This window comes from Sceloporus occidentalis, unplaced genomic scaffold (genome assembly GCF_023333645.1).
Source record: "Sceloporus occidentalis isolate IW3139 unplaced genomic scaffold, rSceOcc1.0.p SCAF_5, whole genome shotgun sequence".
Taxonomy (NCBI): Eukaryota; Metazoa; Chordata; class Lepidosauria; order Squamata; family Phrynosomatidae; genus Sceloporus; species Sceloporus occidentalis.
Genome location: NW_028316985.1, coordinates 87,031,565 through 87,049,789, shown reverse-complemented (window position 1 = coordinate 87,049,789; position 18,225 = coordinate 87,031,565). Strand labels below are relative to the sequence as shown.

Sequence of the window (18,225 nt, the reverse complement as noted above, 5' to 3'; positions counted from 1 at the left end):
AGAGGCTCTCCTTTGTAGATTATATCCCTTCAATGGGAGGAGAATCCTAGAAATGGTGACAGAAGTGACAGAACTAGTTTGTTTCCCACCCTTCTTCATTTACTAAAAACACTTAACATAATTCCTGACAAGAACTAAGGTGCAAACATCTACCTGGCACCATCTTCAGTCCTGATACACTGCCTACAAGAGCAAAACAGTCTACCCTCCCCTTGTTTGGTGCTTCATGGATCTTCTGACCTACAGGAGCCATGGAGACTGGTGCACATAGGCACAACATTTTTGCAGAAGGGAAAAGTGGGGGACTGTGATTTTCTGGTAAACACTTTGACTAATCTGATGAGGTTTTGATGACTGGAGAAGTTGCAACTTTGCGTTTTAAGACAATCTGTAATATGGTTCTTTCCCTTCTCCTTTGTGTTTTCATAGGGTGGCAATTGGTGGTTTCAGTGGTAGTGGTGCTGTGAATTTCCCCCAACCTTAAAAGCAGCTGTCCATGGTTCTGCATTCTGCTTCCCCCCAAAAGATTAGGACCAGCACCTTGGATAGCTCTTTTAAAATCAGAATTCAGATCTAGAGCGGATTTATCACTGCACTGAAGTCGAAGCCATCATCTGACACTGACAGTGAAGGATTCCCAAATGTAGAGATACATCCGCACACTTTCAGCTGAATGTACTGGAGACTTTTACACTCATTGTGCAACAATTCAAACTGAAGCTAGTTCTCCCGAGTATGCTAGTGCATGAAGCTTGCACACATGATCCCATTTCTCCCCTGAATCACTGTGGATTAAGCTCTCACACGTTCATTTAAGCACCAGAATAAAACCTTGATATTATCACAATCTACCACAATTAAGAAACAGAGCTCAGAATTCAGATTGAAGGGCGCAAAGCTAAGCATCTAAGACTTGATTCTCAGTGAGTCACATTAAATTCTAATGCATGGCTGGGAAACCTGAGTCCTTCTACACAGATCTCATCTACACAGAACTTCAGATCTCATCAGCTCTATCCACCCTGCCCAATGGTAAGGGAAGAATGGAAGCTGCAGTTCAACAATACCTGGGGGACCACAGGTTCTCCTCCAGCCTGCTCTATTGAGACAACAAATGCAGGCTTTAATTGGGGATTTAGCTGAGAAGGAGCAAAATTCCTGCCATATACCTACCATGCTGGCCTAGTCTTTTCCTTTTATACATACCCTTATGAAGAGAAAACGCTCCAGAATAGCAGAGCAATTCTAAGTCTTCCTGTATATTTTTTTAAAAACTAGAATGCCAGTTAAAAGGCATGATGGAAGCCATGACTGATGCCAGCTGTTCAACACTGGAACAGACTGCCTGAAAGGATGGTGGAGTCTCCTTCTTTGGATTTTTTAAAAAATACTTTTTAATCATATATTTAAATAAATACACTCCTCTATTAATATTTGGCCAATCATTGGTTCCAGATATATTTATTCATATCACTAAAACATTTATCTTCAACATTCTTCTGTTCTTCATTCTTAAAACTTCTATCCTTGGATATCTTTTAGGAATGCTTTCAGTGGCCCAAGTGGTCCCTTCCAACTCTGTGGTTCTACTACTAGTTGAAAATTTGGAATTTTATTCTGTGTTGTATGTGCGAGAAATTACTGCTCAAGTGTTATAAAACATATCTTGAGCTCTTTTTGCATGATACATTTTCAAAGGTCCAAGTATGAGACATAACTGGATTTTGGAGCATAGCAGCAATAGCCTAGTTTGAGTGTTTGATTAATTTTCTTCCTGTGAGCAATAAATTGATAGCAACTTTTAAGAATCTTTAATAAAACACCTCCAGGAGACAATGGCAATCAGAGAATCCCAACTTAATTAAGTCCTGTATCTTTTATGTGAGATACTTCTTATATAAATGCTTTATCTTAGTCATGTTTTGAATTGCTTAAATGCTAATTGTTCTCATGATGTGTGCAGCTCTCTATATTGATGTCAATGTGTGCAATACACATTATTTTGTGTTAGGCATATGTGTCCATTAATTTAATGAGGAAAAATGAGAGGAAATGTATTAAAATTATGGTTTGTTATTAATATAAACAAGGAGACTTTCCATCTTACTTAATATGCAGATATAACTTTTACACATATTTAACTTGTTTGAGCCCTATAAGCAGGGAGACTGTACAGCAGAACCAGCATACAATTTGCTGGGACATATATAAGCCATTCAAAACTGTGAAAGGCTGAAGAATGGCTGAAGAATACACCATGATCCCCCTTTTCTGTATCTAAAACAATGCTGTTGGTTATGGGTGGGAATCGTGTGGTCCATGGGCTGTGTGCAATCCCTCCAGCCATTTTATGGTACCCAGAGTTCCTCAGAAGGATTGCTTCCATAGAGAAGGATATTTTTTAATCAGGAGAGTCACACCTCTAGGGGCGCAGTTCTCTAAAACAAGGGATGGCATCTTGTTGCTTAGTCCTTAATAGAGTAGGCCTATTTAATCAACTGTTGAATGGTAATTCAACACATAAGTAAATGCCATTGGTTCAAGGGGTCTACTCTGATCAGGACTAATAGCAGGGTTTAGGCCAAGGTCATGATTTTAGCTAAACATGCAAAAATAAAACCTGGAGTGGCATTCTACCAACTTCAGTTTTGTTTTGAAGGGCTTGTATTGTTTTATGTGGCTTTTTTCTATTTCGAGGTATCTAGTTATCTAAAAAGGAAAGTAAATAAAATTCTCAAGTGTTCCTGAATTTTCTCAGAGCATTTGATCTGTGTTCCTGCAGGTGGTCACAATCGTGCCTAAAGCACAATACTAAGGATAATGTGGATGTTCTCGCTAGAGAAAAATACCTGGGTGATTTTGAGGAACGTTTTAAAGGAAGATTTCTCGTTGGTTTTCCTGTTTCCCTGCTGAACCATTTCCCCCTGTACTTTACAGGGGGAGGGGGCAACATGATTCAGCATCTGATATCCTCTCCTGATTCATTCTGTTTATAATCCTGGGAGGAGGGTAGAGAAGGATGTGCTTCTGGATCTATTTTTCTAGTACTTCATAGTATTTTTTTTTGTCCTATCTTGATCACTCTCAGTGATCTTGTCAGTGTACTTGTTATTCCCTACTTGTATTCTTATGGATGAGCTGAACTTCTTGTGGCCAAATGGCTATGAGTATCTGAGAGTATCTGCACTACAGATTTATAACAATTTGGCTCCACTGTAATTGCCATGACTCCATCAAACTGAAGCCTAGGATTTATAGTTTGATGAGGTACTAAGAATCACCTGACTGAGAAATCTAGTGTTATCATTCAGGTAAATAGATGAGAACTCTAGCAGAAGATTCTAAAGACTTCATTAAACTATACATCCCATCCTGTCAGAGGGAACTGTAGCAGTTAAAGCAATTTCAAATGACTATAACTGTGCTGGGTAAATTCATTATTTGTGTAGGGATTTCACCAATTCATTGTCCACTTCCAAAATAATTTTTTACCTTCTTCTAAATCTAATGCTTTATAATTGAGCATAAAATATCTCTTCTGGTTTCCATATTCCCAGCATTTTCAAGCTCATTTTAGGATATCCTAAGTAGTGCCTACATTTAACCCCTCCCCTCTCCTCTGGGTTTTCTTTCTGTCTTTTTGACATGGTTTGCATTACAGTTTGATGTTCTGCTTGAACACTCAGGAAGAAACCCTTTGCCTGAACCTTTGTTGAGCTGGTGTCCTAAAGAGCAGCAAGAAATCTACTGCTATCTCCTTAAGGCCCCAGCCTTCACTTTTGGTGTGACATTTTTCTCGTTGTTAAATAAACTCTGACCATGAGCAGCTGTCAGACAGATACACACTGCAGGCTAGCATTCAAGGAAACACCAGACAAGCATTTGGTGCCCAGAGGGTTCTTGTTTTCTCTTCCCATACTGTTTTTCCCTCTCTCTTGGACACATTTAAGAAACTAAAACTCAGTAAAGCTTGGTATTCTTGATTAGACATTTGTTGTATTTCTGATGGGGAGAATGTATTTTACCCTGGTGTGTTCAAGTGCTGTGTATTTTATTTAGTTTCCTGTAAATGCATTCCCAAATTCTAAAAAGAGAAGTGGAAGCTGCAATTACAGAAATGGGGAAAATAAATAAATAACAGGAACAAAGGATGTTACAAATGAACTGCTTTCATCCACACTGACAGAGTCAATTCTAGTGCTAACCAACATATGTCAACAGATATGGAAAACAAAACAGTGGACAACAGATTGGAAGCAATCAATATACATCCCCATCCACCAAAAAGAAGACACAAGAGACTGCAGCAACTATAGAACCATAGCATTAATCTTCCATGGAAGCAAAATTATGCTCAAAATTGCGTAACATAGACTCCAACCATACATGGAGATAGAGACCTCAGAGTTTCAAGAAGGATTCAGGAAAGAAAGAAGCACTGGGGACCACATTGCAAACTTATGGTGGCTAAAGGAGTATGTCAAGGAATTCCAAAAGAAAATTGGCATGTGCTTTGTAGGCTATAGCAAAGCCTTTGACTGCATAGATCATGAAAGGCTATGGAACGGCCTGAAAGACATGGAAGTGCTAACACATTTGATAGTCCTGAATCTGTACTCAGGACAAGAGGCCACTGTCAGGACAGAACATGGAGAAACAGAATGGTTCCCATTGACAAAGGAGTCAGACAAGGCTGCATCCTATCACCCTACCTATTCAACTTATATGCAGAACATATTGTAAGAAAAGCAGGCTTGGACATGGAAGAGGGAGGAGTGAAAATAGATATACTGATGACACCATCATACTAGCAGAGAACTTCACAGACCTGGAACAACTACTAAGGAAGATCAAAGAAGAAAGTGCAAAGGCAGGCTTACTGTTGAACATAAAGAAAACAAAAATAATTACCACAGGGAACTTACACACATTCAAACTAGACAATGAGGAAATAGAAATAGTAAAAGAGTTCTCATATCTGGGATGAAACATTGATCGGAACGGGGACTGCAGCCAGGAAGATTAAGAATGGGGAAGGCGGCTATGAAAGAACTAGAAAAGATCCTAAAATGCAAAGACATTCAACTCAGCACAAAAGTAAGAATCATACAAGCCATTGTATTCCATATTACCATGTATGGATGTGAGAGCTGGACAGTTAAGAAAGAAGATAGGAGAAAAATCAATTCATTTGAGATGTGGTGCTGTAGAAGAGTGCTGAGGATCCCATGGACAGCCAAAAGGACAAACAAATGGGTCCTAGAGCCGATCAAACAAGAAATATCCCTAGAAACCAAGATGACAAGACTTAGATTGTCATACTTTGGACACATCATGAGAAGGAATGAATTGTTGGAAAAGACAATAATGTTAGGAAAGGTGGAGGGAGGTAGAAAGAGAGGAAGGCCACATACTAAATGGTTGGACTTAATTAAAGAGACCACAAATATGAGTTTGCAGGAACTGGGCAGAGCAGCAGAGGCCAGTGCGCCTGGAGAAGCCTCATCCATAGGGTCACCATGGGTTGAGATTGACGCAAAGACAGTTAACAAGAACAACAAAGTCCCATGATGAACCAGGCTGTTCATTTTACCATTTTTTGAAGAAACCACTAAAGGCTGTGCAGTTTTCTTGGATCTAAATCCAGTTGTCATTCCCCAGTAGAACAGACCTGTTTAAATTATGGGAATTTGGTTAGACAAAAGTTATACAAATTCTATTTATTCATTGTATTTACTGTGGTTGGGATTGACATATGCCTTTGTCTTTGAAAATCTTGTTTTAGTATTTTAAATTAGAAACTTTTAAAAAATTAAACACTTCTAAGAAGTGTGAATTGTTAGAGTATCACATGAATTTTACCTTGGGAAAACAGAAAGTAGATTAATGCTTATATTCAAGAGTACATCCAAATTAAGTGATGTTGGAAATACAAGAAGAAAAATGGATTTGCAGAGCTCAAATGCCCACAGGAGACACTATTCTGTGAAACGAGGGCTTCCTTTTGGATGGCGGCTTTGTGCAGACCAGTAATGCACCTGGCTTATTTTATTAGCATATTTCATAGCACACCTTTGGGTATGAATCTCTTGTTTTTAAATGGAATACAGAGACATAGCCATGCTAGTCTGAAATATCACTATGCAAAGGGATCTTGCAGCACTTTTGCACTGAGCAAAGGAAATTGTGTCATAAACTTTTGTAGACTTGGATCCAAATACATTGCAGAAATAATCCAGTTTGAGATCGTTTTAACTGCCCTGCTGCAATGATAGGGAATTCTGGGAACTGTAGTTCTGTGAGACATTTAGCCTTCTGTGTCAGAGAGCTCTGGTGCCACAGTAAACTACAATTCCCAGGGTTCCCTAACACTGAGCCAGGGCATTTAAAGTGGTGTCACACTGGATTATTTCTGCAGTGTGTTTTGGACCTTGGTGTATTTCCTCATGCATCTGTCTACAAAAGCTGTCTACAAATATGCTAAAACTTCTTCCACTCAGTTAGTCTCAAAGATGCTACAAGAACCCTTTGCATATTGTTTTTAAACAGTGGTTAATGCCTCAAGGATTGTGTTTTCGGAGCAAATTACTTCTTATTCGTTTTCGTATTACTTCTGAAAAAGGTCAAATGGATTATATTTCTCACAACTCTGTGAAAGCTTTAAGGGGCATTGATATTTTCAGATATTGTGTATGTTTTGTGTCTCTTCCCAGAGCTACTAGAGGCAGCTCCTTCTAACCAAGTTTTACTTGAAATATGTTGAAGAGATTTTTTTTGTGTGAGTGAGTGCACAGGAGAATGAGGTGGGAAAGTGGGACTAGAGCAGATGCACAGCAATATCAAAGGAACTTCAGCATCAATCTGCCACATGGAAGATAACCTGTCAGCCTGTATTTGTGCTTCTGATCTTTATAGCTATTTGCCATTGATCTGATGGGACATCTCTTTTTTCCTTTCCCCCTCCTTTCTTTTATTTCTGTAGGATAAAGCGGTGGGTGGATAAGATGCAAGAAGACCTAGTGAGGCTGGTGAGAACAGCAAGTGGGGTGGATGAACTTGCTAAAGTAAGTGCTAACTCTATGGGCTTTGATGTGGCAAATGACTCAATTCTTTGTAGGTGAGGGTTCATTGTTGGGCATCTATTGAACGGGAACGGTCTCTTACCTTGGTTGCAATAGCTGGTGCTTCACTAGCACAAGAGACTACCTGAGAGAACCTTGGTGAATCCATATGCTCTGTAGAGGACACTGTGAGATACCTGCATTATCAATCTAAATCTTATTATATATCCCACTTTTTACAGAGAGGTTAATTTAGAGAGATTCTGCGACAGGGCCTTCCACATAGCAATGCCTTAGTGGTACAATTTGTTTATTAGGAAGGTTAGGTTGTTATAGGCCTCTAGAGAGCTTGTATAAACTGTACTTGTCCACCTAGTTTTAGTGATTAATATGAGACCTTAGATAAGTTATGTTGGTTTTGGACTACAACTCCCAGAATCCCTTAGACAGCATAACCAACAACTTTTCCAAGCTCTGATTAATACTGATCAACCCCTAATTTGAATATATGCATTACAATTTGAGTTGGTTTGGTGTTTTTAAAATAATATTTGTATCTTATTGTTTTTATGGTGTTATTATAAAACAACTCAAGCATTCATAAACTGAGAGGAGATTGAGAAATACTTCAGAATGTTAGGATAGAAATCAAGCTGCATGTTGTGTACAAATACCTATAGATCTGATAGCTGGTAGATCATTGCTTTATGTAACACCTAGTTTCAGTTTGAAAAGTGATCAGGTGAATTCATCCAAGGTCCATCAAAGCCTCAATGGAGCCTCCATATTCACAAATAGTAGGACTCAAATTAGGGGCAAATCCATGACCTTCATGCCCTGCTTTCCTTAAGGCATCTGATTGTCTACTAGTGGAAGAGAAATACTGGATTTTGATCAGAGGTGGACATCTTTGGGTTGGGTTGTATAGCCCCACCAAAATCCACTGAGTGTCATAACTACTGTACCTCTGCTATCCCACTGCTGAGTTTGTGAATGCCCTACAAAACTGCTGCAAAATAGCAGCTACTTCCCATTGGGAATGCATCTCTTTTTTTAATACTTGGAAAGGGATATGTGTGATCCTTCCTATGTTGTTGGTCTGCAACTTCCAGCAGCCCTAACCAGCCTAGCCAGAGGTGAGAAATTGTGGGAATTCCAGTTGAACAACATTTGGAGCATGATTCCAGAAGCATCCTGGAAGTTCAGTTCACCTTAAAAATTAGGGTGCTACTCTAAAGGCACCAGATCCCCTCTGATCATGGAAGCTAAGCAGAGTCAGCCCTAGTTAGTACTTAGATGGGAGACTGCCAAGGAACACCAGGTGCTATAGGCCATATTTTAGAGTAAGGAACTGGCAAAACCAGCTCTGAGTATTCCTTACCTAAGAAAACCTTATGAAATTCATATGGTTGCTATAAGTTGACAAGCTACTTGAAAGCACATAGGCACACCCCCTCTGCATGAAACTTGTTTTAAAGTGAGATTGTTGGGAAGGGGTGGCATTGCTGCTGTGCCTCTGAAATTCAGCTGTGTGGCACATATTTGGCAACAATGCGTAAGAGGAGGCAGTGTTACTCTTGATTTAGATTGCACCTTCATTTGATAGTTCAGCAAGCCATCATGGAGCCTAAAGCCTTGCATTTGATGTCATGAGTTATTGTTGGTGCAAATAAAATCATGGTTTAAGTTTTTGCTCTTTCTTCCTTTCAAGCCTCTGCAGTATATATCTTAGTTTGTGACTAAAGTAAAGAACATTGGCATTTGCAAACAAAATTGTTATGTGTTGACCATAACAGGAAGGCAGACAACTGTCTTCAGTCACCATTGGAGGGCTCTTTCTATGCCCCCATTTAATTTTAATTATTGAGACTTCTACATGCATTAGAAGTAGGAAAAGATGGCCACCTTATGTCAAAAGGTGAGAGGATGGTGATAATGGCAATGAATAACATGATCATTATCAAATTATATAATCATAGAGCTGGAAGGGATTGCAAAAGCTGTGTATTTTGTGGGAACTCACAACTAAAGCATTCCTGGAAGAAGACCTGCCACCTCTGTTTTAAGTCTTTCAAAGAAAGAGAGTCCGCCACCCTTATTTCACTGTCAAATTCACCTCATCATTATGAAATGCTCCCCTTTCCCCCAATGTATAATCCAATACTGAATGAGTTCTTTTTTCTACATACTTTTTTCTCCTAACTCTGCACTATTTTCTACACAGAATTTGAAGGTAAACATGCATTTGGAGGCCTTCTGTTTAAAGAACAGCCTAACATTTCAGAGGAGCAAGCTATTTACTAGATTTGTGAGCTGAATACAAGGGATGGCCTGAAGCACTTAACAGCTCTTCCTATTATATTTCTTTTCTCTGAAGCTAATGTGAGAGGGAAGGCTGCTACATATTCATTAACTGTCTGCTGACTTTGTTTAGTCAGACTTGCTTATTGTTCAAAAAAGCTAATATTTAATCAGGTGCAAAGAGGCATGAGGTTATTCCCGCCTCTCACAGCAGCAAGACTCTTTGTATTCCCCTGTCTGTTGCATAAATGTGAAACACAGTATGCAGCTGCTAAGGTGGTGGGTGGGAGAAGAAAAGCCCGAGGAAAGAGATTGTCAAGATTCCTCCTAACATATTCCTCTGAGAAACAGCAAGTTTTGCACGGATCCATTCTTTTGTTAAGGACTCATCCAATATAACTGCTTAAGGCTGGATTCCTTTTGGTGTTTTGGGTAACACAAATCTTAGTGTTATGCTAGTGAAACTGTTTTTGTTTTGAAATAAAGACATTGAGCAAGTAGGTACCCAACAATGTGTTAAACAATGGTTTTTCCACAGGCTACACAATGGCAGATGAATGGCAGTTGGACAGCAGCTCTGCACCCTGCCCCATAAGCCAACTAGTTAAAGACTCCAAGAAAACTCCCTCTGTGCTATCGCAAGGCTAGCAGCAACTGCTGCTTTACTAGTAGCCACCACCCTTCTGAGCTTTTGTGGACATATTCTAGAAGAACTTTATGCTTTGTCAACCTCAAATAGAATCTGAGCATTAATAAGACAAATATGGTATGACCTCTGTATCTGCATGAGATATGATTCCCTACTTTCCTTGGATAGTGAAAATCATAGATAATAGCGAACCTTGATAATTCTCATGGAAGATGACTATAGAGTTGCAATCCAGATACCAAGGGAAACCATATTTTTTGGGACATGGGTAACTGAACCCAACAGAACTGGTTCCATGGATATGGGGGTCATACTGTACAATACTAGCATTGCTTCATTGCTGGGAAGATTTTCCTGCTTTGAAGGGGATGTCATACAGTCCACATATCTAAAATGTTAAAATACAGTCCATATGTTATTCAGGTAGGCTGGGAAACAGGAGTTTGTGTAGTCAGACTTTCTCTGCTGTTGCAGTCTGTTTGGTAACCTCAGGGCAATTGAGAGACTGGGGATGCAGTTCTTTCCTAGTTTCATTCTGGAAGGAAACAATGAATAATTTTAGCAATTCTAAATTTGATTTGAGAAATGTTTCAAATGTTCAGTTTTGGAAGACTATTCAAAGTTCAGGACTTATTTTGCACAAAATTGACTTTTGTTTTTGCATGGAAAACAGCATTTTCCTGTGCAGAAAATGCTGCAATTGGGAACTTATTATGCACAAAATTTATATGTAGTTTTTTTTGTGAAGAAAAGAGCATTTTTTTGTTCAGTAAACAGCATCTTCCATGCAGAAACTAATATTTCTGTGCAGAAAATGCTCTTTCCTGCATTAAAAATGCTTTTTTTTAACTAAAAAAACTGCATATGCAAATTTTGCACATAATAAGTCCCAAATGGTGAAAGTTCTCATCAGTCCAGGAATTGTCTTGCCAGGTTTCCTGACAACTGAGAAATATATTTCTAAAAATCATTTCCTAAATATTATCAATCATTATTTTCACCCCCACTTTTCACAAGGTACTTTGGGGACCCTCCTTGTTTAGGGGGTGGACATACCTTACCAATTCCTAATAAATAGACCTGGCCCAATGTCAAAAGCACATCCACAAACAGAGTTGTGACAAGGAGGCACATGCATTAGCTAACAAGGAGAGCCAGCCTGATGTAGTGATTGAGCATTGGACTATGACTCTGAAAACCAGGGTTGGAATTCCTTCCCTGTCATGAAAACCCCATGGGTAATCTTGGGTGAGTCACACTTAACCTCTTTCTGAAAAAATCTTGCCAAGAAAACTCTGTAGTAGGTCTGCTTTCAGATTGCCATAAGTCAGAAAGGAGGTGAAGGCATGCATCAACAAAAGGATGCTTATCTTGGGAGTGGCAAAATCATTGTGATCAAAGAGGCCTCAGAGCAAGTGACTTGTTGATGTGGTGGTACCACCAGGCTGCATAGCAGAATGCACATGCAAACAGCTGTCCAATTGATCTGGAGCCCTTCCTTATGATGTGTGCAGACATCCACCCAGGGTTACAATGAAGGCCTCTAGATCTTCTAGGAAGTTCCGGAGGAAAAAGTGAGTTTTGAGAAAGCATTTTAAGGGGGGGGGTATATGGAGGGTTTGATGCTGAACAGCTGGACATTGTCCAGACACTTTGCACCAGAAATGGGGATTGGGCCCTGTGTCATCTGTATTACTCACCAAGAGGAAGGAGGAGGATGTTTTATTTGGTCCATTTGGACAACTTCATGAAGTGAGGGCCAGCAGCATCCTCCTTTTATGTCTGGCTGGACAGGAGTAAATACTTCAAAGTAAAGACATCCACTTCTCCAAGAGCCTCCTAGGAGAACCCGCCACATCCTTTGATTGGCCATAAGGAGGCAGGGCTGCCAGCATTTCTAGTGTATTATGAATATAAAAATAGATAGAAGTCCAAATATAGTATTGTTATCATTATATAACTCAGAGAAATGAAAAAAGAGGAAAAAGATTTGATAAAAAATTTGATTACAGCTGCGAGATTAATTATAGCAAGATGCTGGAAAATGAAAATAACTACAATTGGAGGAGTGGTATAAAGAGGTATGGAAATTAGTGATTAATGATAAATTGACATGCAGATTGAATGTAAAAAAGGGATTATGGAAAAGAAGTGACTTTGATGGAATTTGGAAAGAATTTATTGAGAAAGTATTGAGAAAAGAAGATAGAAGTTACCTTCACAAGAGGAACTGAGATTTTAGATAGAATATAAGGGTGAAAATGGCTCTGGGGAAGGGGAGCACTGAGGTGGGACATAAAAGATATTCAGATAAGTTGTAGTAGAATGTAGAAAACACATATACAGATTTATGTATTGTATAATATTCATTGCATGAATTTTAATTTCAATAAAAATATTTTAAAAAACAGTTAAAAGTATGCTAGATCAAGGGCTGGCTTTTTGGACTACAACTGATCATGCTGGCTGTGAAATTGTGGGAAATTGTGTAGCAAAAAACTGCACAGTTGTTCTAAGTTCTGGATAAATCATGACAATATTCTTGACTCAGCATATTTTGATTTCATCAAAGCATTTGAAAAAGTCTCCCATGATATAGTCCTTGTGAAAATATTTAAATCTGGATTAGGCAATCCTATTGTTAGGTGGGTGTGCAACCATGATCAACAAGTGCTCTTCAAAGGCTTTGTGTCAGTCTGCAAGGAATGTCTTGGGTGGACTGCCGCAGGTCTGGATCCTATGCCCTTTGGCAGTCAACATTTTAACAAATGACTTAGTAGAGAAAGATTCTAGGAAATAGATGATTACATGCAGCTAGGAGGGACAGCTAGCACGAGAGAAGACAGATGAAGATTGAAAACAATCTTGACAGGTAGAACATTGGACTGAAACCAGCAAGATGAATTTAAAGATAGAAAATTGTAGAGGCCTACTTTAGGTACAATCCTCAGTTGTATAGCCAGTGTCCCCTGCATAGCTAATGAGGATAGATTACTGAGAGTCAGTACTTGGAGGTCTGCACAAAATAATGACCACAGATGATTAACATAACTTTCAAATAGACAATGAAGACATTGAAATAGTTAATGATTTTCCATACCTTGGCTCCGCCGTTAATCAGAACAGAGACTGCAGTCAAGAAGTCAGAAGAAGACTAGGACTTGGAAGGGCAGCTATGAAGGAATTAAACAAGACCCAGTGTAGAGATACAAAATTGAATACTGAAGTTAGGATTGTCCATGCAATTGTATTTCCCCTTTCTATGCATGGCTGTCAAAGCTGAAGAGTGAAAAAAGCTGACAGGAAGAAAATTTGAGATGTGGTGCTGGAGAAGAGTTCTGGAGATACACTGGACTGCTAAAAAGACAAATAAATGGGTCCTAGAACATATGAAGCCTGAACTCACCCTAGATGCCAAGATGACTAAACTGAGACTGTTATACTTTGACTATATCATGAGATGACATGACTCACTAGAAAAGACAATAATGTAAGTAGTAGGAAAAGAGGAAGACCACATTCCAGATAGACTCAATCAAGGAAGCAATGGCTATGAGTCTGTGGGACCTGAGCAGGGCTGTTAATGATAGAGTGACTTGAAGTTCCCTCATTCATAGAGTTGCTATAAGTTGGAGTCAATGTGATGGCAGTTAACATCAAAAACAAGTATCTCTACTCATCATTAGGATCAAACAACATAATTATGGCAGACAAATGGTCTCTCTGTGGCATATTTTCCATCCGTTGCTACGATGTGCACTTGTGTACATATATGTGCCTTCAACTTGACTTATGGCAACCCCATGAATTTAATAGGGGTTTCTCAGGCAAGAAATACTCAGAGGTGGGTTTGCCAGTTTCTTCCTCTGAAATATAATTGACAGCACCTGGTGTTCCAGTGTGGCATAGTGGTTCCAGTGTAGGACTAAGACTCTGGAAATCGGGACTCGGTTCCTCCCTTGGCCATGGAAACCTTTGTGGATAACCTTGAGTGAACCACACCCTCTCAGCCCTAGAGAACCCCGTAATAGGTTTGCCTTAGGTCACCATAAGTTGGAAATGACTTGAAGGCACACAATAACGCACCTGGTATTCATTGGCTGTCCTGATTCACCTAACTCATACACAGGCTGGCTGGAGAGAACAGTTCACTGATAGCGCTGGCAAAGGCAGTAAATCACCAGCACCTGGAAAGTATCCTTGCCTATGGAAGTCCCTCCAGAGAAACAGGTTTGTCAAGTAGTCCAGTTCAAGGAAATCAACAAGCAGCAAGGCTAACACAGTCCAATAGTTAAAGAAGGCACAAGTCAAAGGTCTGAATTGCAGCAGCCTGGAGACAGGCATGCTATCCAACAAACAAACAAGCTGCTTCCAGCACTAGCCATAGGCGTACTCAACTCTTAACTGGGCTGACACCAACTGGTTCTAATCAAAGCCTTTCTGTCACTGCTTGGCAAGCAGCTTGATTGAGTATTGTTGATTTTCTATTCTTTTCCTGCCCCTTCCGACTTGCCCCAGCTGTGTCTTCTGCCCCATCAGAGGCTGCTCTTCGTCAGAGAGAGCTGCATGCGGTTGCTTTGCAGCAACAGGCTGTTCTTTGCCTGGGGCACTTGTCTGAGTCTCTTCTTTAGCCTCTCCTTACGGGTCCAGATCCTGACCCATGACAGGTGGTCTTCCATCCAACTTACCCTGCTTAACTTCCAGTATCAGACAGGATCTGGTGTCCTTGGGGTATTTAGACCATTACTCAATCATGATGCCACCTTATGCATTTTTTGCAAACTCTGCAATCCTCAACTGCTCTAGCAGGAGTAAAGAAACACAAAAGTGACAGTGTTGCAAGTAAGTAAAACTATACGCCATCTGAAAGAATGTGTAATGGAAGCAGTACTCACATTATGGGCCCTTTCGCACTATACAGTTATACTGCTGTGATTCCACTTGAACTGTCATGGCAGTATCCTATGGAACCTAGGACTTGTAGTTTAGGGAAAGTGATTTAGAATTCTTGGCGAGAGAGGTCTAGTGCCTTATTGAATTTCCAATCCTTAAGAAGTACGTCCTATGGTAGTTAAAGGAGAATCATTGTGCTTTAACTGTGTAGTGTAAAAGTGAAGTAAAACTCTCCTAGGCGGGTTATAGACTGCCCATTTGGGGCGGTCTGGACCCGCCCCTTTCCCCAGAGTATCGGGGCCTCAGTGTGCAGAGCAGCAGCTGCTGAGGCCCCGATCCGCCGCTTTTCAGGCTGCGGGGAAGCAGCAAAACGCCGCTTCCCCGCAGCCTGAAAAGGGGTGTCCCTGGGGCTTCAAGCCCCAAGGACACCCCGCGGTGGCGGGGAGAAGAGAAAGGGGCCGCTTGGCCCCTTTCTCTTTTAGTCCGCTGGGCGCAGCCGTCTGAAGGCTGCGCCCAGCGGACTAAACCAGGAAGGAGCTCCGAAATGGAGCTCCTTCCTGCTCCGTGTTTAGGGCGCACTAAGTGTCTAGAGGCGGCGCGGCCGTGACGTCCTCACGGCGGCGGCCGTATGGAAGGGCCGCCGCCGTTTAGTGCGTGACGAGCATGCACTAGGGTTAGGGCGGTACGGAAGCCCTTTTGTAACCCTAGTGCGTGCTCATCACGCACTAAAGTGCCGGTCTGTAACCGGCCCTAATGTAGTTTGGCCTCCAAATGCCAAGGCCCCTGAAGGGGAATGATAGTTCCTTCCAGTGTGATACAGTGTTCTGTTGTACTTGAAGTATCACGAAAAACCCAAAATGTAGGAGAGGGATTGTGAACATCCTAATATAATCTTTCTACAAAACCTAATCAGATGAAGCATTAGCCCCAGATTTTATTTCTTTTGATATAGAACTGTACTAGCAAGTCAAGCATATATTCCCAAGGCATTTGGTTAGTACAGTCCCAGAGCTATTGAGCAAGTGTATATAGTTAACTGTCTACAAATGATAAACATGGAATGAAAGGAACATTAGCTTCAGAAGAAGGCTGCTAAGGGCAGCTTTGGACATTGCAAACTAGTGGTGACAGAAGAAGTGTGTGTGAGAGACTTTTGCTTCCTGTTCTTTCTTCATTTCCTTGTGAACATATGGAATGGGGCTGTGTGATCTTGTGTAGTCAGTATTCTCATAGCTCAGTAAAAAGGGGCTCATGAATCACCTGCCCAGTCCTGTGTTGCTGTTGCTTCATGACACGTGAAGCTTCTCTAAAATGCAATAAAATAAAATAAAAATGTTTAATCCTTGCCAGTCTTTAGGAAGTAAGTTCAGTAAGTTGTTTTCTAAGTGTGTACTGCCTGCTGTACACACTTAGAAAACAACTTACTGAACTTATTTCTTAATGACTGGCAAGGATAAACCTTTTTATTTTATTTTATTGCATTTTAGAGAAGCATGCAGTCATGCTAAGGAAAGCACAAGGACAAGGGTGAGCTGCAATGGCAGATGGCTGATATCAAATGATTCATATTTTACCCTCTTCCAGTGCCACCTCTAAAAAGTCAGATGTGTTGTACATTGACGCAGAGTAATGTGAAAATGGGATGTTTTGATAACTCAGAATGAATCTAACTGAACATGGGCTAGACTAGAGCCTACTGAAGGCTTATTCCATGGTAATGGGGATAGTAGAAAAGTTTTTTCTCTGCCACCATTGCATCTGCAAAGAACTGGCCAGAAGAGCTGCACTGAGGTATTAGAGGCCTTTTATACCTTGGCTCACAGGAACAGATTCTTGACCATTCAATAGCCCACTGTCAACAATTTGCTGAGTGCTTTGCAGATAAAATCACTCAGATCCATTGGCTGCTACAATTAATACAGATTCTGTAGATGTAACCTTGGCCCCTGCTTGTCCAGTGCTAATGCATGTTTTCAGCTTGTGCAGCCTGAGGATGTGGACAGGATCCTTGGAGAAGTGAAAATCACTACATTTATCCTTGTCCTTCCTGGCTTATCAAAGAGGCCATAGTAGGACTGACTATAGGTAACAGGAGTGTGTAATGCCTTTCTCTAGCAAGGCATGCTCCCAAGCTGCCTATAGGAAGCACTTGTGAAGCCCTTGTTTAAAAAGGACCCAGTGGGATAGTTATCAGCCAATCTCCAATACCTCATTTTTGGACAATGTTCTGGAGTGTATAGTGCCCTCCCAGCTGCAGGGATTTCTGAATGAGACTGATTATTTGGAGCCATCTCAATATTGCTTCAGGCCTGGTTATAGGATGGTTGCCTAGAGCCTGAAATGCATGGGCCAAAAGAAGAGGCTTCCGGCCACTTTGGGAGCATGGCATTTACACGATACATGCCTCCAAAGCAGCCAGAAGCTGCTCCAAGACCGCCAAAGATGGCCTGTAGCCAGCACAAAAAGCTAATTAAATACAATCTCAGCACAATTGTGACCATCTGCTTTGTCCCTTGGTGAAAGTCCTATGCTGGCAGTCTGATCTGTTGGTTCTTCTGGACCTCTTTGCAACATTCAGTGCCCTGGACCATGGTGTCCGTCTGGTTTACCTTGCTGGGATGGGACTTGGAGGTACTGTTTTGCAATGGCTTTGTTTCTTCCTGGAAGGGGGAATCCCAAAGGTGATGCTGGGGTATTCATGCCCAACCTCTTGCCTGTTGGTCTATGGGGTCCTTTTGGGCACTGTTTTGTCCCCAATTCTATTTAACGTATGTATGAAATCACTGGGAGAGGTGGTCTAGAGTTTTGGGGTCAGGTGCCACTGGTATGCTGATGACATCTAGTTCTATTTCTCTTTTGCACCCAATTTCAAGAAAGCAATTTCTGTGCTAAACCTCTGCCTGACAACTATAATGGACTGGATAAGAACAAACAAGTTGAAGCTTAATCCAGACAAGTCAGAGATGCTCCTCATCAGCTGTAAGGCAGATCAAGGAATAGAGATTCAGCCTGTGTTGCAAAGGTTTAAACTATTAAGACATAGGTCTGCACCTTACATGGATTCAGCCATGAGTGTTGATACTGAGGTTTCTGTGGAGGTCAAGAGTGAATTTGTGCAGTTAAAGCTAGTATGTCAGATGCACCCATTCATTAGGAGTCCTCATTTGGCCACAGTAACACATGCCTATGTTAAATCCCAACTGGATTACTATAATGCAATTTATGTGTGGTTGCCTTTCAAGAACGTGTGGAAACTTCAGCTGGTCCAAAGACCCAGATTACTAACAGATGCTGGTTGCAGAGAGCACACAATTCCCTTGT

The 18,225-nt window shown here is 40.8% G+C and overlaps 1 protein-coding gene across 4 annotated transcripts in view; it reads left to right on the top strand.

Moving 5' to 3' along the window:
- Positions 1-18,225, top strand: part of CACNA2D1 (calcium voltage-gated channel auxiliary subunit alpha2delta 1) — a 463,694-nt gene that overhangs the window by 66,712 nt on the left and 378,757 nt on the right. For all 4 annotated transcript variants that reach the window (XM_089524632.1, XM_089524630.1, XM_089524631.1 and 1 more), the window contains exon 2: positions 6,983-7,064. In XM_089524632.1, the coding sequence (XP_089380758.1) occupies positions 6,983-7,064 (82 nt within the window). The remainder of the gene's footprint in view (positions 1-6,982; positions 7,065-18,225) is intronic.